Source organism: Podarcis erhardii (assembly GCF_964252035.2).
Source record: "Podarcis erhardii genome assembly, chromosome: 5".
Taxonomy (NCBI): Eukaryota; Metazoa; Chordata; class Lepidosauria; order Squamata; family Lacertidae; genus Podarcis; species Podarcis erhardii.
The window spans coordinates 73,535,290-73,563,213 of NC_138509.1; the positions used below are offsets into that span (position 1 = coordinate 73,535,290).

The window sequence follows — 27,924 nt, forward strand, 5'->3', positions numbered from 1 at the left end:
GTAGAATCTATGTCTGCCTAATTCATTTTTTTGTTCTTTCAAACTTTTTAATATATTGCTTTTTAAGAATCTTTACCCTAAATACACTTGATTTGAATATTTAAGTATGTTTTGTGGGTAGACGATCTCTGATAAAGGTCTGTGTTGCATTAGATGGAGTTGCGGCACTTTCTCTCATATGATCTTCTCTAATGAAAATGTTCCCTCCTCCAGCTGCTTTTAGCCCTCCAGTGGACAAAAAGGCATGTGCTCCACATTGTACCTCACTTCCCCTTCCTCCCTGCAGTAGGGCTATTAGGAGCTGGATGGGGGCAAGACCAATTTTTGCCAAGAAAGCATTGTAAGAGGAAATAGCCATATCTGGTTCTTCAAGTCATGTGCTAGATCAGGTAGCCAATGTGGTGCCTTCCATATGTTGGACTACAGCTCTCATCATCCCTGACTACTGTCCACGACAAGGGCTCATGGGAGTTATAGGTCAGTAACGTCTGGAGGGCACCATGTTGGCTACCCCTGTGAATTTTATGTTTCCCTAAACAAGTAATTGAGCAAACAACATATTAAATATTAACCTTTGTCATATGTTCCTGAACACACGTATGGTGGAGGCAGCTTACTGTACCCCCACTGTATGTGTGCTAATAGATATGTTGCAGATGTGTTGGTAACTGCATGTCCAGTGGGGGCAGGAGGCTGCAATTGTAATGGTGCTGCCTTATACATTTCTGTTCCCCAAAACCTGCTCATGTTTTCCCATCAGTGCTGCAATGGACCATCGACGTAAGGGTTTCATTAGTTGGGGCAACCAAGTGGCAGAGCTGCTAGATAACACAGTGTTGTAACTTGGTGTTCATCTTGCACAATAGCATTTAATTGCATTTAACTTAATTGCAAAACTATTTCTGCCCACCAGGTTGGTAGGTAAGGTATGCACAATACTCGGGGAATGTTGCTGTAGCAGAAATTTTTCTTCTGCATCTACTAAATAATACAGCTTCAAAAACTGAAATGTCAAGTATGGAATTAGGGGAAAGAATATTAAAAGTTAGCTCAAGCAATGTTGTTGCTACCTGCTGATTTCAGTATGGTGAGTGTCAGGTTTCAGCTGAAGTAAGCAGCATAACTAGAGGGCCAGGTAGCATCAGTAGCTGCTGCTGCTGCTGCTGCTGCTGCTGCTGCTGCTACTGCTACTGCTACTGCTACTGTAAATGCTAGTTCACCAGCTACGGCCTTCCTGGGTGGGGATAGCCTAGCCGTAGTATTTTATATACATTACTGTAATGTGCTCTGTGGACCTACCCTTGATTCAGAAGCTGCGTTTAGTTTCATAGCATCTTCACTGGTTGCCTGTTTGCAAATGTGTTAATCATAAACTATAAAATCCTAAACAACTTAAAACTCAGATACCTGAAGATACATTTCTCTGTATCATCAGCTAGCCCATATGCTTAGATCTATATGGTAGGCTCTTCTTGCTGTCCTGCCGATGAGTGAACTCTGCAGTCTGGTGATATGAGATAGGGTCTTCTCTGTGGGAGCACCATAACTGTAGAACTCCTTTCCCTTGGAGGTATGGCTGGCACCAACATTATTCACTTTTTAGCATCAGTTAAATATGTACCTCTTTACTTAAGCCTTTGCAGGAAATTGATCTGTTTAATACTAATAGTAATGATGATTGTATGTTGTATTGTATTGTATTGATGCATTAAATATATTGCTAACTTCTACATCCTGTGTGCTTTTTTTGCAGGCTTAATTCTGCTGTTTTATCTTGTATTCTATGGCTTCTTAGCTGCACTCTTTACATTCACAATGTGGGTTATGCTTCAAACATTGCGTGATGATATACCCAAGTATCGTGACCGCATTTCTAGTCCAGGTAAGTGTGTATTCCTCTTCTTGGATAAAGTTTGCATTCAGACTCAAACATCAATAGATCTTTTGTTATAATAGGCAGTTTTCTTAAGTTGGAAGCATTTACCATTGCCAGCATTACTTTGAACTTCTAGGTTTCTTTGCTCTTGTTACTGCCACTCATCTGAAGACCTTCACATAAGCATTAAAATAGCAAAAGAAATAAAGCCGATTGATTGGCAGCTCTTTTCTTACAACAGTTGACACAAGTTAAACATGAAAACAAAATAAGATCTGGTCAGTAATTACATGGCATAAGGAACAGAGGCATGCATTTCCTTATGTATTATAATGCAAACTTCATTGGATGCCTCTAATTTGGGGGAAGTGGTGGTTCTGATTTACAGATAACCCCAAGTCCTTTTTTGGACCCAAATCCACCGTGTTAGGGATTTTATTTTATTTTCCCAACTCTGGTGCAATGAGTCAGTTAACAAGATACATTTATGTTCTTCCAAACTGTGGTTGGAAATACTAGGAACAAGTACAGATTCACCAATCATAGAGGCTACATGCCAGGGCGTAGTGTGAACCAGCACTTGCCAATATCTTAATCATCTTCAGTTTCTGCTTGTCAGTGGAGAATGCCTGCCATTATATGGCCAAAATGGTAGCACACATGGTTTGCAGAAGTTTTTTTTTAAAAAAGTTAGGAAAAAATAGTATGGGAAACAGCCTTATAAGGATTTGATAACACTATGTTAGTCACATCTGCACCATGCATTTAAAGCACTGTTATACCTCGTTAGCAAAGTAACAATAAATCCTGGGAACGGTAGTTTAAAGGTGCTGGAAGTTGTTAGGAGACCCACCTATTCCCCTCACAGAGCTACAATTGCCAGAGTAGTTTAACCACCAATCCCTCTTCCCAGGGAACTCTGGTAGTTAAGTTAATTGGGGGAAGCCTGGGTAAACAAATACTTATAAAACAGGCTCTGAAATAACCATGGAATTGAAGCATGCCTAATCTTGAGAGGTAGAGGCTGAATACTGCAGCTTGGGTTCTGAGTGGTTTATATAGAGCCTGCAAGGGTTTGACAGTTGGGGGTTTGCCTGGAGAAGAGAGAGTACCTTACAACATCCCTGCAGTGTTATCCATTGCTTTTATCCTTGCACTGCAGGCTGGGCCTAGAGAATAGTATATAACAACCATGCAATATAGCTCACCTCTATTCCTCTATATTGCAACCATGCAATATAGCTCACCAATATGCCTCTATTCCAGGTAAGTGGACTTTGGTGAGAGTAGTGTACAGCAGCACTGCAATGTAGTTCACTATTATCGCATGCGAAAGGTGGGGTTACTTAAGTTGCTCCCTCGGACCTCTGCCCAGGGAAATAAAAGCATTAGTTGTGTGGAGAAGCCTCACCCTCTGTTTACTTCTACGCAGACTGCTTGTACTTTCTAAATGTTTTTTTTTTTAATTGCACTTGAGGTAAGACCCAAGCTAAGCAGGGGCTGCTGCCTTCAGTGTTTCTTGAAGCCCTTTAGGTACAGACTCAGAGACACACATCCCCCACACCATTTTGTTATGGGGCCCCACTTGTCTATTTCTTTAACATTTCTCATGTACCTAAATTTCCTAGGGTGATATAAGGTGGCATCAGACCACAGAAAGTGATTAGTGAGGGTAAGCAGGACTAGTAATTTTTACACAGCGTGGTATGTAGACTGGACAGCTAAACCCAATGTTGAAATCTTGACTCAACTTGCATTAGCCCTCCATTAAACAATACATGCAAACAAGTTTGAAACAGAGTACGATACTGGCTAATGCTTAGTGTGGCTAGGCCTTCAATTTCAGTGTCTGAGTACACGAATGCAGCATTGGTGTTCTGTGGGCCTCACTATCACTGGCTTCGGGGAGATGATTTGATTGAAGTTACTGTTTCTTGGATTGCTCTGTTATCACCCCTGCATAAAAAAGACACACCTTAAATGTTGAAAGTGAAATGTAATCTCGAATCAGTAAAACTATAATGCTGCCATTTAAATCATTTGAGTATTGAGGGATACGTTTTCTAAAATTGACCTAAATACTGTAATTACTTTCAGATCATTATGTACAATAGAGATGAACAGGTCATTCCTTCATGATCTCTATAAAGTCCAGATAAATACATTTTGGGGAGGGATTTATGTGTCAGAATAATTCTCTCTGAGAAGTGTTATGAATTAACAGCTAGCTTTGGTTTCCTCTTTTTTTTTTTGTAGGGCTAATGATTTCACCAAAGCCAGATACTGCACTGGAATTTTTCCTGAGCAAAAATAAGTCAGCAAGTTACACTGCTTATGTGACAAAACTTAACGAATTTTTAGGAGGTATGTATAAATATTATATTTTGCAAGCAACTTATTTAAAATATTAACAGGAATTAAAAGTAGCTCCCTTCCATCTGTTAGGTCTAGAACGTGATCAGGTCATTGTATTTTCCCCCTTGGAACTTTTTAGGTTCCAAAAAAAATTTAAATTATTATTGTGTATAAAAGAGGGAGGTAGCTTTGTTCAAAGTTTTGAGAACTACTGGCAATCTGAACAGGAAGTCTTCTGAAAGTCAGTAGGCACATCCTGTGTATTTAATTGAAACATGTTATAAACTGTGTATACTCTGAGCTAAAAAGAAAAATGGATTCTGTGCCAAGTCAGCTTCTATTCTGCATTAATAATTTCTTACTGAAGGTTCTAGGCCTTACCCAACTTTTAGAAAATTATGTTGGTGGCTTATTTCTTGCCTACATATGCTGCCATCTTTCTTTGAGAGTGGAGACCTAGTTGCCATCAGTCACACCTCTTTAGATGCTCAAGATTGGTCACTGTGCTGCAGTTGCCCTGAGACTGGTCTTGAAAATATTTCATAAATGTCAACTGGTAGAGAATGCTGCCTGCCATATGTTGAAGGGAAATGGGAGCATATTCCATACCAGGAGACTGAAGTGCCATGAGGCAGTGTGTCACTAGTGGATGTGAAAAGGTTCTTGTATGATTGTCCAGGGTCCTTCTGGTGAAAGAGACTGGGCTGCGAAGGTGTTCAGGAGCAGTGAGAAATCTCCTAAAACCAGAGGGCTAACGCTGCACTGTAAACCATACTTGGGAACCTTGGAGGAAAAATGTACAACTATGTATTCAAATAATACAAGGCTGTATAATCCCAACCATTTTAGCATGTAATAAACCTGTGTCATTGCAGTCTACTTTGGAAGCTGGAGATATTTGTATGCTACTTTGGTTGAAAGCCACCGAGCTGGACCTTCTGTCTTAAATTAGTACAGTGCCTAGTTCTGCCATCTAGCATCAACAAGCTTTCTTCTGCCATTAACTGCCATAGAAGTATGCCTTGAGTGAAAAGCATGCCAAAAAAGTAGCACATTTGGTACATGGATAGCACTTTGGGGGGGAGGTCATTTGTGATCTAAATGGCCACCCTCCAAGTACTAATCTGTGGGCTAGAACAGCCCAACCTCCTGCCATACATGGTTATAATGTTGGCATTGTTTCTATGTATGAAATGTATGCCCTGTGCTATGAGGTTACTGACTCGTGGAAAGCTAGGGAGCAAACATACTTTGAAAAATCTCTGCAAGGGGCAGGCCAACAGTGTTCTTGTTGCATTTCCAGAATGCATGCCATTCCATGTGCAATTGTATTTATATGAGAGAACACATGCAAGACTGATTTCTGCCTTTCATTATAAATGAAATTGAGCAGACGTAACACACCCTAGTTAATATTTGGCAAAGCCGCCAGTGCTTTGGAAGCCGGATCTAGGACTACTGGTCCTTCTAGACAGGGAAGGGAGTCAGGGAATTGCATTTGAAATAGGTGTGGTTTTCTCTGCTGTATTCTTGGATAGAAAGTTGCAGGACACTTCACACTGCCAGCTACAGTTTATAAGTGGGCATCTGGGATACTTGTAGCAGTGCATTTGGGTAGCTGAGGAGGGAAGATTGGCGAATTGCAACTGTACCTTGTCTATCACCCATTCACAGCAAACAGAAGCAAATTATCCACAGTTGCAGATTTCATGATGAAATGGCATGTTTTCCACAAGAATATTTTTAACAGTATTCAGACTTTTACTTCAAACTGAAATTCTGCCCTGAACTGCTACATGCACATAAACACCAGTGTGCTACCCTTTGTGAATCCATCTGTAACTGACATCGTGATAATTGTAGGCTGTGAAGAAATAGGTAAAGTTTATTGGTAAAGTTTATTTAATGCAGTCTTGTGAATAATCCCACAAACATTATGAATCTTCAGTTCTTTACTAGTCTGCTACTATCCTGTGTTTCCTTACTGGCTGTGAAGGAGGTAGAGGGACAAGGTAGAGGGATTCCTGTTTGTTGCCAGCATGGAAACAGAGTACAGACTTGAGCTAGGCAAAGAAGCAAGGACCAGGTTTTGCAGGATTCACAATAAGATTGCAGGATTCACAATAAGATTGCTTCTCTAATGCATAACATTAGAGTTGTAGAAAGAAGGGTAATACAATTTGTCATGACTGTAATAAGTAGTTGGTTGGGTTTGATTAGATTAAATTGGTAAGATATTAATGATTTAATTAATGAATGAACTGTTGAGATGATTTATGTTTTCTAGGTCCTGGTTTTATAAAAATGTGATTGCTTTATTATGTTTTTTGTAACTTGATTATAGCCAAAACAAAAAATTCCTTCCAGTAGCACCTTAAAGACCAACTAAGTTAGTTCTAGGTATGAGCTTTCGTGTGCATGCACACTTCTTCAGATACCAAAATCAAAATAAAGTATGTGTAAAAAATATACATTTAAAAGAAAGGAAAGAAGGAATAAGAGTATAGTGGTACCTCTAGATGCAAACGGGATCCATTCTGGAGCCCCGTTCATATCTAGAAGCAAACGTAACCTGTGTCTGTGTGTGTCATGTTTTGGCCTTCTGCGCATGTGCGTGACGTCATTTTGAGGTCTGCGCAAGTGGCAAAACCCAAAGTAACACACTCCATTACTTCTGGGTTGCCGCGGAGCGCAACTTGAACGTGTTCATCCCAAAGCATATTCAACCCAAGGTATGACCGTAACTGCCCTTACTGATGAAAGGGAACAAAATTGGTTTGGCCTTTCCTGGAGCAGGTTATATTGGGGTATGGATGTGCACTTGATTCCTTAGTTTAGCCAAGAACCTGTTTACACAAGGTACACCCTCCTCCATAACTCTTGTTAGATTGGATTTTCTTAGTGCAAGCCTATGCATATTTATTCTGCAGTAAACCCACTTGTTCGTTGCTTTAATGTAAGTGTGCATAGAGTTGCAGCCTTAATTTTGCAGCACTGGGGACACAGGAATGGATGAAAGTGGTGGAACTGCCCAGCATCAAAACTAGAAATCTGATGGTTGGGAACTTAAGTAAAGAGATGGTGTTAAGTAGCTGTGCTCTGCTTCCCATGCTTAGGCATGCTCATATTTATTGTTTTACATGTTGCAGGTGAGAGTAGAAAGAAGGGGGGCAAATAAAGGTGGCAGAAGGTGAAAAGTGAGTTGACAGACAGAGCATAAGAGACAGAGAAAGGTGAACGAAGGTGGCAGAGGCGATGACAGGAGGAAAGTGAGAGGAGAAATGAATAGAAGGCAAACGAGAGAGGAGCTGAAAGTAAGAGAAGGTGACTGAGAAAGCGAAGGCAAGCTACAGTGGAAGGAAAGATGAATGAAAAAGGAGATTGCAGCAAGCATGGATGCTTTTTTGATAAGAACAATGCAGACTTGAATGTACTGTTGGCATGCCTTTATTCAGTATGAAACACAATCTTCACTGCAGAGAGATATCCCAGAAAGTAAAAAAGAACAACTAGTAAGTCTGCCTGCAAGTTACATTGTTGTATTAAATATGGTCTTATTTGTATTGAGAAAAGTAACTTGCCAATGACTCATGTTGAAAGAGTAGCAACTAAGTTGGAAACCATCAAATTTGTATAGGCACTTAGAAACACTGCAGTTAAGCTGTAAAAAGAAAACTGCTAAATTCTAGAACTTCATTGGAACATACACTAAAAGCCTCATTTCTGGTATTGTATTGGAGACTTTTATTGGCAACTTCCATTTTGTGTGCCCTGAAATACCTGGTATAGCAATGGCTTTGAAGCTGAAATCTATACCTTTGTCAGGCACCACAATTGATTTTTTTAAAAGGTTTATCTCAAAAGATAAAACTGTAAAATCATGAAAAATTCACAACTATAATTGATGACAATCCTGTTTTAAGACTACAGATAGCTCATTACAGTGGTACCTCGGGTTAAGAACTTAATTTGTTCTGGAGGTCTGTTCTTATTCTTAACCTGAAGCACCGCTTTAGTTAATGGGGCCTCCTGCTGCTGTGGCACTGCTGCACAATTTCTGTTCTCATCCTGAAGCAAAGTTCTTAACCCGAGGTACTATTTCTGGGTTAGTGGAGTCTGTAACCTGAAGCGTATGTAACCCGAGGTACCACTGTATATATAAAACAAAGCAGGCATTTTTGAATGCCACTAGATGTATCAGTGGATGCTTAAGCATATTCTTCTTGCAGCTGTGATGTATGTTTTAGCATATGGATGGTTAAGACAAAGGACTCTTATCTCAGTTCTTAACATTAAACACCACAGCACTAAGATCAGTAAGAAAATTTGCCTGGTCTTCAAAAGTAAAAGACAGTATTTTCAGCTACCTCCACCTTAGCGCTGAAATAGGGAGGACTGGAAATGCTCATTTTGTGTGTTGGTGTATAAGAGCATGTGCACATAAACATTGGCTGTGCCCACTGCTTGGGTGCTGTATTTTTATGCTGCGAACTGCCCTGAGATCTACAGATAAAGGGCAGTATACAATTGTAATAAATACATAAATAAAAGTAATATTTCTCCTGAGTCTCAAATATTAATATCAGATCTATAATTGCATTCAGTTATATACTCGGTAGGGACGCGGGTGGCGCTGTGGTCTAAACCACTGAGCCTAGGGCTTGCCAATCGAAAGGTCAGCGGTTTGAATCCCCGCAATGGGGTGAGCTCCCATTGCTTGGTCCCTGCTTCTGCCAACCTAGCATTTCAAAAGCATGTCAAAGTGCAAGTAGATAATTAGGTACTGCTCCAGCAGGAAGGTAAACGCTGCTCTAGGTTTGCCATGCGCTGCTCTAGGTTTGCCAGAAGTAGCTTAGTCATGCTGGCCACATGACCTGGAAAAACTGTCTGCGGACAAACGTTGGCTCCCTTGGCCAGTAAAGCAAAATGAGCGCCGCAACCCCAGAGTCGTTCGTGACTGGACTTAACTGTCATGGGTCCTTTACCTTTTTATATACTTGGTAGGTAGGTAGAGGAACAAGAATAATAATAAATGAAACTTAAGTTTTCAAGAAGACATACTTTAAGGTTACCCTAGGAACAGCCGAGACTGAAAAGGCCACCTAATGGCTGAAGCATCACCACTCTACTCTGCCAGCTACTGCTGATACATTTGTACTTTATTCTATTGGGGGTTTGCTCTTTTATGTTTATTTTTGTGTTTCCTGTCACCTGTCCGGTCCCCAGGTCTGTCAAACCCTTAAGGATGAGCAAGTTTAAAGCTTCTGGATGGGAAGCTCTTATTTTCCTCCAGCAGTTACTGAGCTTCTTGTTTTTGGCATATTTCCAACATCTACTATCACTTCTTATGGGCCGCAAATGGGCCCACACCAGGCCTTAGAGTTGTAGCCCTTATTCTAGTAGGAGTTTGGAGAGTGGCCAGTGAGGATCTCTTGCTCTTTTGAGTAGATCAAAGCTCTTTACAAATCATCAGAAATTTAATCAGTGCGATGATAATAAAGCACATGTTGCACCATGCTTGGACGTTAATGAACTTAAAATTCTAAATCCAGCAGGAGACATCAGTTTTGCAATGAATTAAAACCAGTAGCATTTGGTGCCAGCTACCTTTTGAGCTAGTTTTCAGCAAAGATGACCTTGAGATTGCTAACAGGTTCCAGCTCCAGATGCATGGTCTTTTGAAACTTTTTGATTCTCATGTTGCAGCTAGGCTTCTAGGTGGATTTCAGCTATTAACAAATTGAAGGCTACAATGCTAGAGCAGTGTTAACTGAACCGCATGGCCCCAGTGTCCCCACATCATACTTTTCCAGTAGACTTAAAGCAATCTATATTTCACTAGTTCTTTCTGTCCTTCACTTCAGGAAGAGTATTTATTGAATGTGTGTTGTAGTTGTCTAGGTGAATACTGAATATTGAATGTGTGTTACTTTATTTCAAAGCTTGGAAATCATTCTCCAAAGCCTTTGAAGCTGTTAAGTCAATAGTTTTTATATGTATCAAATTAATGAGTGCGTAATATGATGCATTGAATTGTTTTCCCCAGCGTATAATGAATCAAAGCAAGTGGATAACATCCCGTGTACTCCAGGACAACTCTTTGTACAGGATTCTGATGCTGAAAAAAAAGTGTGCAAATTTAATCGTTCTAACTTGGGACAGTGCTCTGGACTACAAGATCCAACTTTTGGTTATGCTAAAGGAACACCATGTGTTATTGTAAAAATGAATAGAGTAAGTATATTGACTCTTTAAAGCTTTCTAAAACTTACCTATGTTTCTGCTGCGTTTCAAGTGGAAGGATAGTTTGTAGTGACTGGCTGGCCCTTGCAATCAGGCAGCATCACTTAAGGCATGTCTGTGTTCACTCCAGTGCACCTATGGAACACCTGCATGAGCAAGCTTCTTGACTGATACCCATGTTGGAGTGCTTTATAGGTGCTGTTAGAAACACCTGTGGAGCTGCCCTCAGTTTTGAATTTGGAGAGAAAGCAATTGCATACCTGTGTCATTTCTTTCAGGCTAATTTTATTACATTTTTACTTATTACATTTTTACTTCCCTTTGTATCCCCAGGAGCTTCGAAATCATGTAACTTCTGTGCTTTAGAGCACTAAACTATTAGCAGTATATTTCTGGGCTGAATGCCAGTACTGCTACTGCTAATAACAAGGGCCCTACCTGCGTCATGTAAGAGATTATCTGCCAGTTGGCCAAAATTGTTCATCACAAAACTATACAAAACCGTTTTAACGTGTCTTGCTAGAAAGAAAGATAAGGGCTGTGATTTGACTTACTGCAACCTCTTGCTGCAGACTTTTTAGCTAAAATATTTCATTATTCGGCAGTTGACTGCATGTTATGTGACATGTCTCTTGCATATGCCATCTGGATTCAGCTATTAATGTTACATGCCTAATTTGAAGTAATGAACTGCTGCTGCTCAAAATGTCATGTGGAAGTGGAACCCTCTGAGTGCTGTTGTGGCTGTACTTTAAAACAGGGGAGTTCTGCAGTACCTGATCCTGAAGACTCTGCTTATTAATATTTTGCTTCCTTATTGAGAACTCTGTTTTTCTGTACAAAAACCATTGCATAGGTAACACAGCTGTTGGATAAGGCACACATTTGTTGCACATCTTACAAAACTGTTATGACTGAGTTGATTACCTTAATGAGATTGCAGCAGAGCCCAACTTCTGCCTCTTGTCAAATCTTATTGGCAGTGATGTTAGGAAAGAGGGAAAGGGGCATTGCATGTGTGTTCAGCATGCCAAAGCTGCTTATTTTCAGCAGGCACATTAGGAGACAATATTTGTGGATTTGTACATTTGGTGTTTGCGAGTGGGCCTACTGAAAATAAGCAGCTTTGGCATAGTTGAACTTGAAAAGCTGCCTTTCATTACCCTTTCCCCCGAAACTCTGAATATACAGACTTCTTAATTTGGGAACAGTAACTTTTCTGTAAAGTGGATCACAGAAAAATTAACCTTTTGATAAAGAGAATTCCTTGCAGCCTTGCTATAATTCGCTTTTTTCCACATTTACAACATAAGTAATAATGTATTCCCTTCACCTACAAAAAGGAGTTTATAGAGATTCTTCTACATTTCAGATAATTGGATTAAAACCTCAAGGAATGCCAGCTATAACATGTGAAGCTAAGGTGAGTATTTTCAGATAAGGATGTGCATATATTCATGTTGTTAAAGCAAGTTTAGGGAAGCAAATTTACTATAAAGTCATAGATGTTGTGAGTATTTTTAGTCCTTTGTTCATTTAGAAAAGCTAGCAATTTCCCTTTTATCTTTGGGTCAGTTAGTTGCTCAGCTTGAAAGTGTTGTTTTTATAGTTTTCATTTAGAATAGATATTATGGGTTCCTCATATTTACTTTTTTCTTTTGTTCCATTTCATAACCAACGTTTTGTTTTTCTCTGCATGCTGCAAATGCACCTTACACAATATATTTATGGTGGGTAAGAAAATGAACACTGAAGTAGTTTAGATCATAACATCTTAGCATTTGAATTGTTCATCTGTAAGCACACTCCATTTTCTTCAAAATCTGTTTCTTTGTTATAAATGTTCCATGTGCTTTAAATGTTTATCTGTATGCAGATTTGTGTGTGTGTGAGTGAGAGAAAGTAAATGCAGGTTCCTTGCCCCCCAGTTCAGAGTTGAATGAATTTGTTTTTCAGAAGCATGTGTCTTTCTCATCCCTTATTCCTATGTAGCAAATCCTTCCCTGCTCTGAATCTAAATCAAAGCTGGGTTCTCAAAGTAATTTTAGATTAAATCAGCTTCATTTAAAAAAATATTATTGGTTTTTATAAAAATTACAAAAGAATCAGTTTTAATTTGAATTTGAATTGTGAGGGCCACACAACTAAGGTGAGGGAAGTGAGAGAGCAGGGTGTGTGTGACTAATGTCTTGAACACAAAAGCAAGGCTCAATTAAGACTACTGTATTTTTCGCCCTATAGGACGCACCGGCCCATAGGACGCACCTAGATTTGGGGTGGGGGGAAAAATAAAGGGAAAAAAATTATTCCCCCCCAGGGGCGGGGCTGGGGCGGGGGAAGCCCGAGCTTCCCCCTCCCCCAGCCCCCAGAATGGGACCCAGAGCGATGTCGAAGCTGCGTGCAGCTTTAGCATCGCTCTGGGAGCTTGCGGGGCTGGAGGAGGGGGAAGCCCTCCGCCAGCCTTCTAACCAAGTCGGAGGACAGCAGGAAAGGCGCGCTGCGCATCTCCCGCTGTCCCCCGAGTTTGCGGGGCTGGCGACAGGGAGGAGCAGGCTTCTCCCCCCCCCCCGCCAGCCTTCTAACCAAATCAGGGGACAGCGGGAAAGGCGCGCTGCGCCTCCCTCTGTCCCCCGAGTTTGTGGGGCTGGCGGTGGGGCTCCCCTGAAGCCTGGAGAGCGAGAGGGGTCGGTGTGCACCGACCCCTCTCGCTCTCCAGGCTTCAGCGAAAGCCTGCATTCACCCCATAGGACGCACACACATTTCCCCTTCAATTTTGGAGGGGGAAAAGTGCGTCCTATAGGGCGAAAAATACGGTAGATACTTTAGAAATGAGCAAAAAATACACAGATACAATTATTGTTACAAATACATATAGTATCCAAGTGAAACTAATAAATATAATATTATCTGCATATATCCTATAAGACTATTATATGTGCATGTTTGTATGCCACCTGTACATATTTTTCTTACTGCTTTGACAGTGGCCCAGATTGCTCATGTTTTCTCTTCCTGATACAAGCCAGAGCAACAAACCACATTTTCTGGTTTAGAATTTCATCCGAACATGGTTATGTCACTCAGACCATAATTGGTAAGCTAAGAACAAACCTTGGCTTCAAATCATGGTTTGCTTGGTGCAAAACAACCTGTGCGGGGGGGCGGGGAGCAAAGCACATGCTCATTCAGAGTAAACCTTTAACAATAGTTCACTGTGATGTGTGAACACTGCTAATATTGTATCTGTAAAATCTTTGCACCCTTTTAACCCAATTTAGCAATGTGTTCTAGGTGTGGAAGTGCTGGCACAAAAATTGTTCTGGGTCTAAAGCTGGTGTGGATTGTAGCTGGGGTGGGTTGTTTTCAGACATCTAAAGTCCTTTTTTGTGCAGATGTGTTTACATCCATAATTGTTTTTCCATGGGTTAACACTTGTCATGCATGTGACTGGCAGATTAAAAAGAACATTAATAATGGCCCCTGGTGTAATGGTTAGAGCAAAGCTTTCTAAACTCTTGTGTTGTGACACATTAGTGTGTCAGCTGCAGTGTCGTGTTAATGCTCCCTTTGCTCTTCCTGGGACTGAAAAGGGGCTAGTTTAACCTCCGGTTTGTTGGTAAAACTGAACTACTGTGTTGTGAAATGATGCATGTCTAAAAAGTGTGTCATTGACATGCAAAGTTTGGAAAGCTCTGGGTTAGAGTGTTGGACCTGGGAGACCAGGGTATGAATTCCTACTCAGCCATGAAGCTCACTGGGTGACCTTGGGCCAGTCACTATCTCTTAAGACTAACCTACCTCACAAGCTTGTGAAGATGAAATGGGGTGGAGAACCATGTACACCACATTTTAGTTACTTGGAAGATAAAGGTGGTATATAAATGTAAATAAATACGTTGGAGAATGGATATCACGAAGGCAGTGTATCATATGCAGCATAATTCTTTTAGCTACTCCATTTCCTCTTTGCCAGTCTATGCTGTTCTGTACTTCTGAATCAAAGATATGTGTTTCACCTTATGTGACCCTTATGTGACCTAATAACATTCATTTTACCTCCTTCTGCTTCTTTCTGTCCAATAGCTTAAAATTAGGATCACACCAGAAAGCAGCTGTTGTAACTAAAGTGAAATATACTGTGTAATGTTTCCCCCAAACATTTTGTACTATATACGGCATGCTGACTACTTGGAACAGTTAAAGTTTTATTCCTGTGGTGAGATACAACTTGTTGCTTGACATGCTTTCCACAACTGAAGTTCTCTGCTAAATTCAATCAACAGAAAATTTAAAGTGCATAGTTTTCATCCAGCTTTCTCCACAATGGTTAAATTTATGCAAATTAAAAGAACACCAGCTGTTGCTTCACCATAATTTTTCTTAGCTCTTATTTTTGTTGATGGAATATACTGGCTTTGATGCATGTATCATGATGCATTAGTTGCAAGGCTGATTCAGGCATTATTTGGGAGCATTTTCTTTCTTTTTAGTGGAGGATTTTGTTATACACCAGGCCAGACTTGGAGGTTCAGAAGAGTTCCATCTCCTTTATCAGAAAACTTTATTCATGTTGCAGCAGGCTTAGAGGCTTTGCTCCTGGTGTTGGGCCAGAGAAACAGATTGCAGATGATTGATGCTGAATGTCCTTTCCAGCGTTGATGAGCTTGATAGACTCCCTTGTATTCTAGGAAGCTGTGGTCCATGAATCAGGCTGCATGAAAACTAGAGTGCAAGTGGTGGAAGTCTCACCATGAAATGGAATGAACACTGGTTATATTAGTGCACATAATCATGCCTAGCATATGGTAGTGTGAATAGGAAAGAAGGTGCTCTTCACAGTCTGCATTGCATCCTCAAGCAGAGACTATTTCAAGTATTCTGCACCTGACAGTGTACACCAGTAATCTGTATGCCTCATTAACTGGTTGAGTTCTATGTGCTGTAAGCACTTCATTGCATAACTTGGAAAGAGGCAGTAGTTTGGACTTAAGTATCAACCAGTCATAAATATCGCCTTTTTAGGGATGGTGATAGACAATATTGTGGAGGAGCAGTCAGACTTCCTTGGATGATACGGATTATCACCCATTCCATTTGTGGTTCAGTCCTGAAACAGTTCTGGTCGCCCTGATAAATACTGTATTTTTCGCTCCTTAAGATGCACCTAGTCCGTCCCTCCTCCGTGCAGCATTCGCTTCGTAAGATGCACATACATTTCCCCTTTCTTTTTAGGAGGAAAAAAGTGTGTCTTATGGAGTGAAAAATTCGGTAATCTTTATTGAGAATGGGACAAAAGAAGTGTGACCTTGCTCTTTTTTCACAGATTTGTCTGGTTTCTGGACCAGCTTCATGTGACAGGTATTAGGGATCCCTGTGTTAACAGTGGTTCCACTACTACCTGTGTGGAGGATTTTCATCCCCCTGGAGTGCTACAGGGCACTAACAGGGCACTAGTCCCCAATGCCATTTAATACCCACGTGAAGCTGTTGAGAGCAAGGATGCTTATGACACTCAGTTCTATTTCTTCAAAACTGAATCAGAGGTGGTCATAGGGACCCTGAACCAGGGTATTGGTGGGCCAGAAGAGGGGAAATAACTGAGCTTCAATCCTGATAGACGGAACAAGAGAAATCTGCTAATTGCCTGTTCTGGATGTAGTTGCACTCTTTTTGAAGGATCAGATGCATAATCTGGGGTTGCTATTAGATCCAGCTTTGTCATTAGAGGCCCTGGTGGATAGGAAAACCTTCTACTAGCTTCACTAGTATACAACAGCTGTGTCTGTTCCTAGACCAAGATAGTTTGACCATAGCAGTCCATGCATTGGTTACTTCAATGCATTCAATGTAGGGCTTGCCTTGTGGTTGGTTCAGAAACCGCAGTTAGTGCAGAATGCTTCAGAGCAATTGTTGACAGCAGTGGAACCCTGCCAGCATATTACACCACCTCTGCTCAAAAATCTGCACTGGATACTTATTTGCTACTGAGTTTAGTTCAAGGTTTTACTGTTTGTATACAAGGCCTTTCATAGTTTGGGGCTGGTGTACTTGAAAGACCACTTTGTCCTGTTCATTCTGTGGAAAATATAATGTTCTTTCTACATTTGTGAAGTCTGTTTTCTAGTATGGCAGCTCATTAGCCATACACCCTTTCTGTACTGTTTTAGACACCTGCTAAAAACTTCTTTATTTCAGCAAGCCTACCCAGACATATAATTTAGTTAAGTATACATGTTTTAAAATTTTGCTGATTCATGCATATGTGGATTCAATTATATTTTATGTATACTACAGATTCCTTTGATTGAGTGGTTTATATTGTTTTCTCAAATTAAGATTGCAGGCAGCATGGAAACACATGCCATATACTTCCAAGTGCATAATATGTCAGTGTGCCAGTGTTTTTCTTTTCTTTTTCCAAATATGATGGACACTGTCTGCTTAAAATAACTAGATTCTTTGGAAGCTGAACAGTTCAGTGATTTGGACATTCCAAAAAAATGTTTCTTCCATGTAGATCTAGAGGTGATCAAAGTCTGAATTGAGTCTAGACACATAGCCACATTGCTGGGGTAGCAAGAGAGGCAGGCTCTGAATGGATAATGCCTGACACAGTGGCACTAAGAAAAGGGGTAGTGTCATCCCTGTGGTCATTGCAATGACAGGAAATCACAGCTTTTATGACATCCATGGAAGCATTTTCTGTTCTGTTTGTGTAGTTGTGAAATGTTGTGCAAAGGCTGCTCAGGTAGCATGTGCTGTGGTTGCAAGGTCTGTGAAGTTTGTTGATACTGTTACACTTGTGTGTTACAGCACACGTCTTTTTATTTGTCATCTATTTCTTACATGCCTACCCCCTTCCCACCACTCAATTAGTGAAGTTTTTGTACTTTACATGAGGAGGTATTGTTGGCTTGGACTTACCTGCAACTATTGTTTTACTGGACAAGGAGTAGCACTGAAGGGCATGGCTTGCTTTTTACCTTGTCCTGCTTAGTAACTACCATCAGGTATTTTATTTCTATGGCATTGCTAGGTACACTTGACCTGATAACAAAGGGCTAAGCAAGCTTAACTTTGTGTGTCTGGCTTTCTGAATATTCACCCTAACATCATTTTAAGCGAACAAAATAAAGGGTTTAACTATATTTATTGTGCATTTATTTTTGCTTGCCCACAAACTATTTTTTAAAAAAACTTTCTTCTTTTAAATATATATATAATCTCCCATCTATAGGAACAAGGCAAGGCTATGATAACTACTTTTCCTCCTGAGGGAAAACTTGATTTAATGTATTTCCCGTACTATGGAAAAAGATTACATGTGAGTATATCTAAATTGTGCTGCTTTTCCTCAAAACAATTTACTGAATACAATCTTTTGAAACAGTTATTTAAACTAACTATTGTTATTTAACTAGACTGCCCGCAACTGAACATCACTCCCTGTGCACTTCTTTAAATTTGTGAGGGTGCGTTGTAAGCTAGCATTCAGACTTGATACTGCCCAGCCAAGGAGCCACAATTCATCCCTTTATAATAATAATAATTTATTATTTATACCTCGCCCATCTGGCTGAGTTTCCCCAGCCACTCTGGGCGGCTTCCAATCAAGTGTTAAAAACAATACAGCATTAAATATTAAAAACTTCTCTAAACAGGGCTGCTTTCAGATGTCTTTTAAAAAGAAGATAGCTGCTTATTTCCTTCACATCTGGTGGCGGGGCATTCCACAGGGTGGGCGCCACTACCGAGAAGGCCCTCTGACTGGTTCCCTGTAACCTCGCAGTGAGGGAACCGCCAGAAGGCCCTCGGCGCTGGACCTCAGTGTCCGGGCTGAACAATGGGGGTGGAAATGCTCCTTCAGGTATACAGGACCGAGGCCATTTAGGGTTTTAAAGGTCAGCACCAACACTTTGAATTGTGCTTGGAAACCAATGCAGATCTCTCAGGACTGGTGTTATGTGGTCCCAGCAGCCACTCCCAGTCACCAGTCTAGCTGCTGTATTCTGGATTAATTGAAGTTTCCGGGTCACCTTCAAAGGTAGCCCCACGTAGAGCGCATTGCAGTAGTCTAAGCGGGAGATAACTATATAACTTTAGGCCTCTCCACCTGTTGGTTCAGATGTTATATGAGAGTTCTGCTATTGGGCCATAAGGTGTGCCCAGGGCTAAAGGGGCATGTTGCAGTACAGTATTCCATGGGGCATTGAGATTGTAAATGAGGCTCTTGCTCATAGGAGGGCCCTGTGACCCTATGGATGTTGCTGTACTCCCACTATCATCCTTTGTGACCATTGGCTATGTTAGCTGGGGCTGAAAGGCATTGGCATCCCCGATATATGTTTTACCATTTAATCTATTTTCTGTCATTTTCCAGTAGGAAAGAGTTGATGGCTGAGACTGCCATGTTTTATGCATGCTTGGGAACAGGAAGTGCCGAATACAGCAGGGCTTGCTTCTGAATAAGCAATAATAGATAAAGCTGAAAGTCTCACAAGCCCATTTGCCAGTGCTGCTGTGTGCCCAACATTTGCTTGGTCTAAAAAGATATAACGAAGACACATCTGAAATGTGATTTGGGGTAATTAGGGGCACCTTCAGGAGAGTTAAAAACCTGCCTTTATTATTTTTAATTAAAAAGATCTTCTCTCTCATTCTCTCTCACTAGCCAAACTACTTACAGCCACTAGTAGCTGTTCAACTAGAATTTAACACAACCAGTACCAAAGAAGATGTAACGGTTGAATGCAAAATCACAGGATCAAGCAATTTAAAAAATGAAGATGATCGTGACAAGTTTCTGGGACGCGTTTCCTTCAAATTTCTGATAACTGAATAGAAGTCAACAGTGTCTTCACAAAGTAAACCTTGTGTGATTTTTTTTTTTGTATCAGCGGGACCTGCCATTCTAGAAGATGAGACCACCTTTGAGAAGCATAGGGTGGGACGTGGCATTCAGGGTAGCATAATAATGTGCTTCCAAATCATGTTTTAAATCCTTCACAAAATAACTGCATGTCATGCTTTTGCCTGCCCTGTTGGACCAGTGTACAGACATAGTTTGTCATTTTAGGGACCTGTAAATAACTTGTAATCATGGTGGTCTTTGTCCTGTTCCAAAATGTGGGCTTTATCCCCAAGTGAGTGTCTCAAATGTGCTGTGCTATGTAAATATTGTATTGGTTTAACACTGGTTTAACTATCATATCAATACCAACACAGTTTTAGGAGAAAATTTCAAACTTCCCAACCTCTCATAGTGAGTTGTGTTTTGTGCAGGGATGCCTTAAGTCCTGTATTGGGTTGGAGGAAGTGGACTTTTAAGTGTCAAAAATCAATACTAACATTATTTAAATACTGAACTAGTCTGTTGTGCTTGTCATCATGCAGGTATTGTGTGTTTGTGTAAAGTTTGGTCTAGATTTGATATTTTAGTTGAGAAACTGATTGTCATCGTATTAAATGCTTGCTGTTATGTGGAGCACAGATAAAACCAATACAATGTCACTTTTAAAACATTTTTAGTTGAGAACTATTGGTATGAACATTTCTTTATGTTTATGGTTTAGAAACTTGGTAATGGTTGTACTGCAAAGCTGCTTGGAAGAAAAGACCTCACTATGTGGGAGTAGACTTACACTTTCCAATAAAAAAAAATCCCTGGAAGGAGAAATGTCTGTTTAAAATTTTAAAGCTCAAAATAAGGACTGTATTGATTAAACATTCCTTTGTTTAATTTATATAGTTTGAGATGAGTTATGTTCTATGTTTTGCTGCTGGCTACGCACAATCACACACTAACAACCTTTAAACACCAAACTTTGTTTCAAAGGTTGAGAAGCCCTCTCTTCATTCTCAGATATAAGATCTTTTAAGCCAGGCCTTCCTAGGAAGGGAGCTGCTCAGAGCATGGCCATTATGAAATTTGTAACCAATTCCAGTAGGTGTGTGTATATGATAGAGAATTTGGAAATGGAGGTGCTAAATGGTCAGAAAATGTAAAAAGATACAGTTCGACAATTCTGGATAGAGCTGTGTACAAGATGAGCACAAGGGACCATTTCAAGCAACATTCATACTGGGGTTTTGTTATATAGGTGTGGCAGAGGAAAACATTGATTCTATTAGTTTCAGAGCTGAAGACCAAATTAATTATGTCCTAGTTCAGTAATTTTACAATAGAAATTCCCATGACCTTTCCTTTGTAAACTTATGCCCTCCAGAGCAAAGCTGTTAGGCAGTTGTGTCTAACTAAATAACTACTGAAGCACCTTGAAGACTACCTCCACTACGCTCCTGAAGTTGTTTGCATGGAAGAGACCAAAAAGGAAATTAAGTTCCATCCTGCATTCTCAACCCTTATTTTTAGACTGGAATCCTTGCCTGCTCAGAATGATTAGCACAGATAACTACACAAACATTCTCCTGCAGAGTGACTTGCTCAGCTTTCTGTATCGCTACCCCTTTTGGATTTGAGCTAATTCCTACAAACTATAGTTTAACTTTAAATTCGGACCTAAATCTTGCCCTTGTTGGAATGGTTTGCTTTTCCAGGGAGAGAAATGGTTTACATGGTGAGTACATTTGTGGATTTATGTTAAGGGAATATCTGTCCTTTACTAATGCTTTATAATTGTGCAGCAATTGGCTGGATATATAGATTACAAATGTAAGGAATCTGCTCCGAGGGCAACCTCTGCAGTCAGTAAATTTGCTAGTTATTCTCAGCCTTGGCTTACCATAATTTTCATTAATTACAAAGTTTAAAGGGGTGAGGGGTCCATATATGCATCTTTATGCAGCATACTGCTACTGAACTTGTAATGCAATGTGGATAGGAGAAGAATAAAATTCAGGTTAAAAGTTATGTAATGTGCCATTGCTTGAAATAGCTGTGGGCCTCTTCTGTGCATACAGCAGATGCATTTTGACAAACACAAATGCAGTCGTAGCTAAAGCAGAACAAAACCCACTCTGAAGCCTCTCCAGCTACTGGAGGTTTTAGAGGCCCGTGAGCCCACCTCACCCTATTTATCATAGCTTTTGCATTTGTCCTATTTATAAGGGGGACTAACAAGCAGCAGCTTTACACAGGATCAACTTGCTGAAGTCACACACAGAAGAGTGGCTAAACAATCCTTTCCTCCCTCCCCTTCTCTCACTCAGCTATGGGAAATAACACTTGCGTGAGTGATTAATTGAACTGAGATAGATTAGTTGAACTAAAAGCCAGACCTGACTTTTAGTGCAACTAATTTAAATTTTTTTAAAAAACGTACTTGTCTTCCTAGCCAGAAGGTAGATCTTTACTACTCCAGTATGGACACGTCCAGATTTAGTACAGGGGAGATGCAGGGATTACTTTTCCAGACACAATGATAAACTCATTGACGAAAGAACATTCATGCAGCAGGGGAGTGCGGCTGGAGATGCAGATGCCAAGGAATGCTTTTTATCTAAGAAATCAGCTGAAACTATTCCATAATTCTCCGGAGCTGGCAACTGTCATTTATACTTGACACACTACAGGTTCAACTACCAGAGTGCATTCTACAGAGTGCTACCTATTCTAAGGCTAGTGTTGCTCATTTGCTGAGAACAATGTCCATGCTGTGCTTCTCACAGGCCTGTTAGCTTTAGTGTCCAATACGAAGTGTATTTAAAAACACTTACCCAATTTTTACTTTAAAAAGCTCAATGTAGCTACCACCACAAGTTCCAGTTACTGCCTTCTTGTTTTATCATTGCTGTATCTGCCAACCTAGACTCTTTGGGAGGAGAAACAAGATACAAATCGAATTATTAACAGTAATTATAAAGCCCCAAACCAGTAAGGGCTGGTATATATATACTGGTGGGAATATAAGTATGGAAGTTCCAGTGGTATGCCAGGGGAACAGGAGAGCTCTGGATCCTGTGGATGCAAAATATTCCCTACCTCCTTTCCTCCCGATAATTATTGAAGCACCAAGGGATGGATGATAGGGATGGACCTCACTTTGCAAACAGGTAAAGACCGTTAAAACTGTGCCCATAATTACTTTCCTATTGCTGCCTGTACTCGTCAGTACAATTTACAGTAATTTGTAATCTGTTTTTTGCTCTGCCTACAGATTATTCAGCTTTCAGGTATAACATTCTGTATTTCTACTCTTGAACATTGGAAAGGCGACTACATGTGTTTATATTATCCCTGCCCTATAATTTAATGGCTACATGATAACATTAACATTTTCTCCCATGTAAACCTTTCTGCTGTTAGTGATTGGATGAAAGGTGCCATTTAGCAGGGCAAAGAATTTCAATAAATGGGAAAGAGAAGTGTAGAAAGAACACTAGTGTAACTATGGCTATGCTCAAGGATGTGGAATGCATTTTTTCTAGGTGTAATCCATAACTACAAACTACTTAGATTTCTTGCTTCTCTGCAAACACTTTGACGCTGTAGCTGCAGTTGCTGAATTCATACTTGTATCTGCGCATTTACTGCAGTATAATCTGAAACTACATGTATCTTCATGAGAGCTTGCAGGGCAGCAGCTGAAGAAGGAGCAAAAAGGGTTTTCTTGTGTGTGTTTCTTTGTGGCTGATTAGCTGCTCTCCCTGTGCAAAGGTCAGAGGGGGCAGGGTTTCTGTTGGGCCAAAACAAACAAGATGAATTTTAACAGGGAGAAATGTAAAGTATTGCACTTGGGCAAAAAAAAAATGAAAGGCACAAATACAAGATGGGTGACACCTGGCTTGAGAGCAGTACATGTGGAAATGATCTAGGAGACTTGGTTGACCACAAACTTGACATGAGCCAACAGTGTGACGCGGCAGCTAAAAAAGCCAATGCAATTCTGGGCTGCATCAATAGGAGTATAGCATCTAGATCAAGGGAAGTAATAGTGCCACTGTATTCTGCTCTGGTCAGACCTCACCTGGAGTACTGTGTCCAGTTCTGGGCACCACAGTTCAAGAAGGACACTGACAAACGAACGTGTCCAGAGGAGGGCAACCAAAATGGTCAAAGGCCTGGAAACGATGCCTTATGAGGAACTAAGGGAGCTGGGCATGTTTAGCCTGGAGAAGAGGAGGTTAAGGGGTGATATGATAGCCATGTTCAAATATATAAAAGGATGTCACATAGAGGAGGGAGAAAGGTTGTTTTCTGCTGCTCCAGAGAAGCGGACACGGAGCAATGGATCCAAACTACAAGAAAGAAGATTCCACCTAAACATTAGGAAGAACTTCCTGACAGTAAGAGCTGTTTGACAGTGGAATTTGCTGCCAAGGAGTGTGGTGGAGTCTCCTTCTTTGGAGGTCTTTAAGCAGAGGCTTGACAACCATATGTCAGGAGTGCTCTGATGGTGTTTCCTGCTTGGCAGGGGGTTGGACTCGATGGCCCTTGTGGTCTCTTCCAACTCTATGATTCTATGATTCACACCATGAATTAATGGTGTAACTGAACCCTGCAGCTTGAAAGGTTTGTCTGATGCAGCAACCCCCCCCCCAAAAAAAACAACAAGTCTTGGAGCCCAGTATTTGTGATAGAAGCTTTTCTGGATTAGAGCCTACTCCACCAGGGCATTCAGTGTTATCCTCACATGGAGAAGAAACTATAGTCTCAACTCAGGACTAAATAACCAAATGTAATGATCAATTCTAGTTGAGCGATTCATAGTGGTCTTCTTTAGGGCTGGACTATATATATATAGAGAGAGAGAATGCGTGAGAACAGTTTCATAATTTTTGACCTGGCAAAATATTGCAAATCATGATGTGTGGGTTTAGGGAAGTTTTTAATGTTTGATTTTTTTTCGTGTTTTTAATACAGTGGTACCTCGGGTTACAGACGCTTCAGGTTACAGACTCCGCTAACCCGGAAATAGTACTTCGGGTTAAAAAGTTTGCTTCAGGATGAGAAGAGAAATCATGTGGTGGCGGCATGGCGGCAGCGGGAGGCCCCACTAGCTAAAGTGGTACCTCAGGTTAAGAACAGTTTCAGGTTAAGAACAGACCTCCAGAACGAATTAAGTTCTTAACCCGAGGTACCACTGTATTCTATTGGGAGCCACCCAGAGTGGCTGGGGAAACCCAGCCAGATGGGCAGGGTATAAATAATATATTATTATTACGCATGATGCAACAATCATGATGCAGGGGAAAACGTGAAGACAGTCAATGCCTCCCTAATCGTCTTTGAAGTTTATTTGCTAATGTTGCTGCCTTAAGTCATTATTTATGTCTAGGACACTGAAATGTTCCCAAGCAGTTTCTAGAGATTACATGTTTTGGTCAGATTTCAATTGCCTCTAGGTCACTCTGCTGCTAACTGTTCCCTAACAAAGGAACTTCAAAGGGAGACTGCAACATAAAAGTGCTGCACTACCTCTTATCAGTAAGTGGCATTTGTTTTGCCCTGAAATGAGACAATGGTTTCTCCTCCGCAAAGGCTATTAGTTAACACCTGTTCGTGGTTTTTGTCATTGCTCACCATGTTTATACTGTGTACATTTAAGCTTTATAAGTAGCTGACGGTACCTTTTGCAGATCATGGTATATAGTTCTTTTCTGTCCTCATCGTTAAGTGAGCATAACCTTTCATGGCTACAATTGAATTGGTTCTAGTCCAGAATAGTTTAGGTGCTGACTCATCATTTGTGGGGAAAAGTAAGTGTCAAAAGGTTCTGTCCTGGGCCCGTTGTTGTTCAACATCATTATAAACAAATTGGATGAAGGCATTTGGGGGATGGTCATAAAATCTGCAGATGACCCCAAACCCTGAGAGGTAACCAATGCTGCTGAAGATAGAATCTGGATTCAATATGACCTTAATGAACTGGGCCCAAACTAATAAAATTTCAATAGTGACAAATTTAGGAAGAACCAGCTGGACAATATAAGATGGGGAACACTAGGCATGCCAGTAGTGCATGTGAAAAGATTATGGGGGTAGACGACAAGCTTCAAATGAGTCAAGTCTTCTGAGGAATACTTGAAGGAGTTGGGTATGTTTAGCCTGGCCTGGCAAAGAGGAGATATGATAGCTGTTTTCAAATATCTCAAGGGCTGCCACACGGAGGATGGAGCAACCTTGTTTTCTCTGGAGAGTAGGACCCAAACCAATGGCTTCAAGTTACAAGAAAGGAGATTCAGACTAAACATCAGCAAGAACCTTCTGACATTAAGAGCTGTTCAACATTGGAACGGACTCCCATGAGAGGTGGAGGACTCTCCTTCCTTGGAGTTTTTTAAGCAGAGGTTAGATGACCACCTGTCATGTATGATCTAGTTGAGATTCCTGCATTGCAAGGTGTTGGACTAGATGGCCCTCAGGGTCCCACCCAATTCTACAATTCGCTGTTTCTATGATAAAATTGTTTGTTTTACAGATATCACAGAATGTCCCCCCACCCCCAGCATCTTTACAGCGCATTGCATCTGAAGAGGATCATAGGCTCCTATTGAGGGATGCACCTTGGACTATACAAAGCACTATCACAGGCTAAGCAAAATTGTCCTCTGCTTCTGGTTTATACTCTTTCTTAGGGGTGGGGGATTCTTTTCAGCCTGAGGGTCACATGTCCTCATGGGCAATCTTCCAGGAGTTGCAAACCAGTGGCAGGCAGGACCAGGTGCAAATATGGGCAGAGCACTGAATTGACTCTAGTCATGCAAAAATCAAGGTTTCTGCATGTTGTCTTCCATCCAAGAAAAAAGCACCATCACAATTTAAGGATATTTTCTAGCTAGGCAAAAGTTCTCATGGTGGGACTGGGGAAGTTTCATGGGCAGCATTTACGTCCACCCCCTCCCCCCAAAAAACCCTGTATCTTGGTCTGTAAACACCCTGGGATTTCCCCATCAAATTATTCAATGCAACTGAACCACACTCTTATGGCATATCTTTCTCTTTGCCATCTATCCTGCGCTATACAAAGAACTACTTAGCATGCATGTGGCATCACAGGAACCCTTTTTCATGTCTCATTTTTAATGTGAACGCAGGCTTTACTTTATCTGGGATTACTTCATTATTGTGTATGCATCTAACCTAGCCGCCCCTCATATTTTAAGTAAACCTCTAATTAGCACTTCACTGAATGAAGGGATGAGTAGAACAAACATAATACTTACATTCAGGCATCTTTCATCCATGAGAGAAGCCAGGCCAGCAGTAAAAAGAAAAATGAAGCTCTGCTTCTTCTCTTAGGGCACTGCCATATTTTGCAGCTTGGATCACCAAGTCCAATATTGTAATGACTCATCACTCCTGTAAACTTCAGAATTAAAGCAGCTGTATGAAGCAGAAGAAAAATAAATGTCCTCTCTCCAGACATCTATCTGGCAATGATATGACTTTAGTAGGTCAACAATTTTTCTCAGCACAAAGAAACTAACTTTTCTCCCCAAAATACACACCACTACTGAATTGCTCTTCCCTGTGCTGTTTGGGCGCTGCAGCCTCCACGCTTGTTCTTTGAGATCCCTACTCTAGAACCTGATCTGGCATCATCAGTAATGTTAACAATGGAGGCCTGTCTTGAATGATCCAATTCTCTTACACAGCCACCAACAGTTACCATTATTTGCTTACCACTGTTTCCATGTATCCATGCTTCTCTTAAGCATTCTCCCTTCTTTTCTTTCCCCCCTTTATTTTGTATAACTGAAAAAAGCTTTTAAATAGTTGTTTAAAACATTCCTCCTGCCTGTTTCTTATGTCCTATCACTGGCTGGTGGCTGGCATCTTTAAACCTTTTTCTGCTGTAGTCTCTCTCTCCTTCTGCTGACAGAACCAGACCAGAGGCTAAAGACAGGGCCCTAGACTACTGCTGGACTTAACTCCCATCATTCCTTGACCATTGGCCATGGTTTTTCAAGAGAAGGGGAATGGAAATTATACTCATCTGGGCAGCTGAAAGTTCCCTACCCTAGGCTAATCCTAACATTTCCTCCCATCAGCTGGATCCTCCTTCAAAATAAAAAGTAGGAATTCAGAGCTTCAAAAGCCCACCAAAAAGCACAATGAACCTGTTTGTGATATTTTTTTTTTAAAAAAGTAAAAGGACTGAAAGTTGTATGCATCCATAAAAGCAACAGATTTTTCTTGTAGTGAAAATTTAACTTGTAATTTTGGCAGTGACCACAATAATAAATCCCTCTCTCTCAAAACAGTCATTTTGACTTCTTAATTAGGGTATACTTGAGTAATTGTAGAGTATGAGAAGCCAAAACTATACCTGCAGGTTGGGACACTGCTCCCTGGCATCAAGGTTTAAAACAAGTCTTAAACTGGTACAGATTTCAGAATGTTCCAGGAAGAACACACCTTTTCTGTAACTGATTCTTGATCCATGTAATTATCTTGCCCATGCCAGAGGCTGTGATAACTGTTCTAACTTGCCTCTGCCTGTGGCACTAAGTACTGTAGTTTTCAAATCAGTGAGGAGATATTTCAA

General features: G+C 40.7%; 1 protein-coding gene and 2 long non-coding RNA genes across 3 annotated transcripts in view; 2 read left to right on the plus strand and 1 right to left on the minus strand.

Annotated features, from left to right (window-relative positions):
• The window catches only part of ATP1B3 (ATPase Na+/K+ transporting subunit beta 3), a 40,698-nt gene extending 20,481 nt beyond the window's left edge, over positions 1–20,217 (plus strand). The window contains exons 2-7 of the mRNA XM_081861650.1: positions 1,754–1,882; positions 4,133–4,240; positions 10,278–10,465; positions 11,847–11,897; positions 17,712–17,798; positions 19,146–20,217. Coding sequence (XP_081717776.1) covers positions 1,754–1,882; positions 4,133–4,240; positions 10,278–10,465; positions 11,847–11,897; positions 17,712–17,798; positions 19,146–19,316 — 734 coding nt within the window. The 3' untranslated portion in view covers positions 19,317–20,217. The remainder of the gene's footprint in view (positions 1–1,753; positions 1,883–4,132; positions 4,241–10,277; positions 10,466–11,846; positions 11,898–17,711; positions 17,799–19,145) is intronic.
• On the minus strand, positions 2,090–6,338 carry LOC309341827. Its single transcript, XR_014156571.1, has 3 exons — positions 5,884–6,338; positions 3,124–3,832; positions 2,090–3,084 (listed from the first exon to the last, which is right to left on the minus strand). It is a non-coding gene; the product is annotated as an uncharacterized lncRNA (long non-coding RNA).
• Positions 11,904–15,474, plus strand: LOC309341818. Its single transcript, XR_014156558.1, has 2 exons — positions 11,904–12,697; positions 13,301–15,474. It is a non-coding gene; the product is annotated as an uncharacterized lncRNA (long non-coding RNA).
• Positions 20,218–27,924: the final 7,707 nt, after the last annotated feature.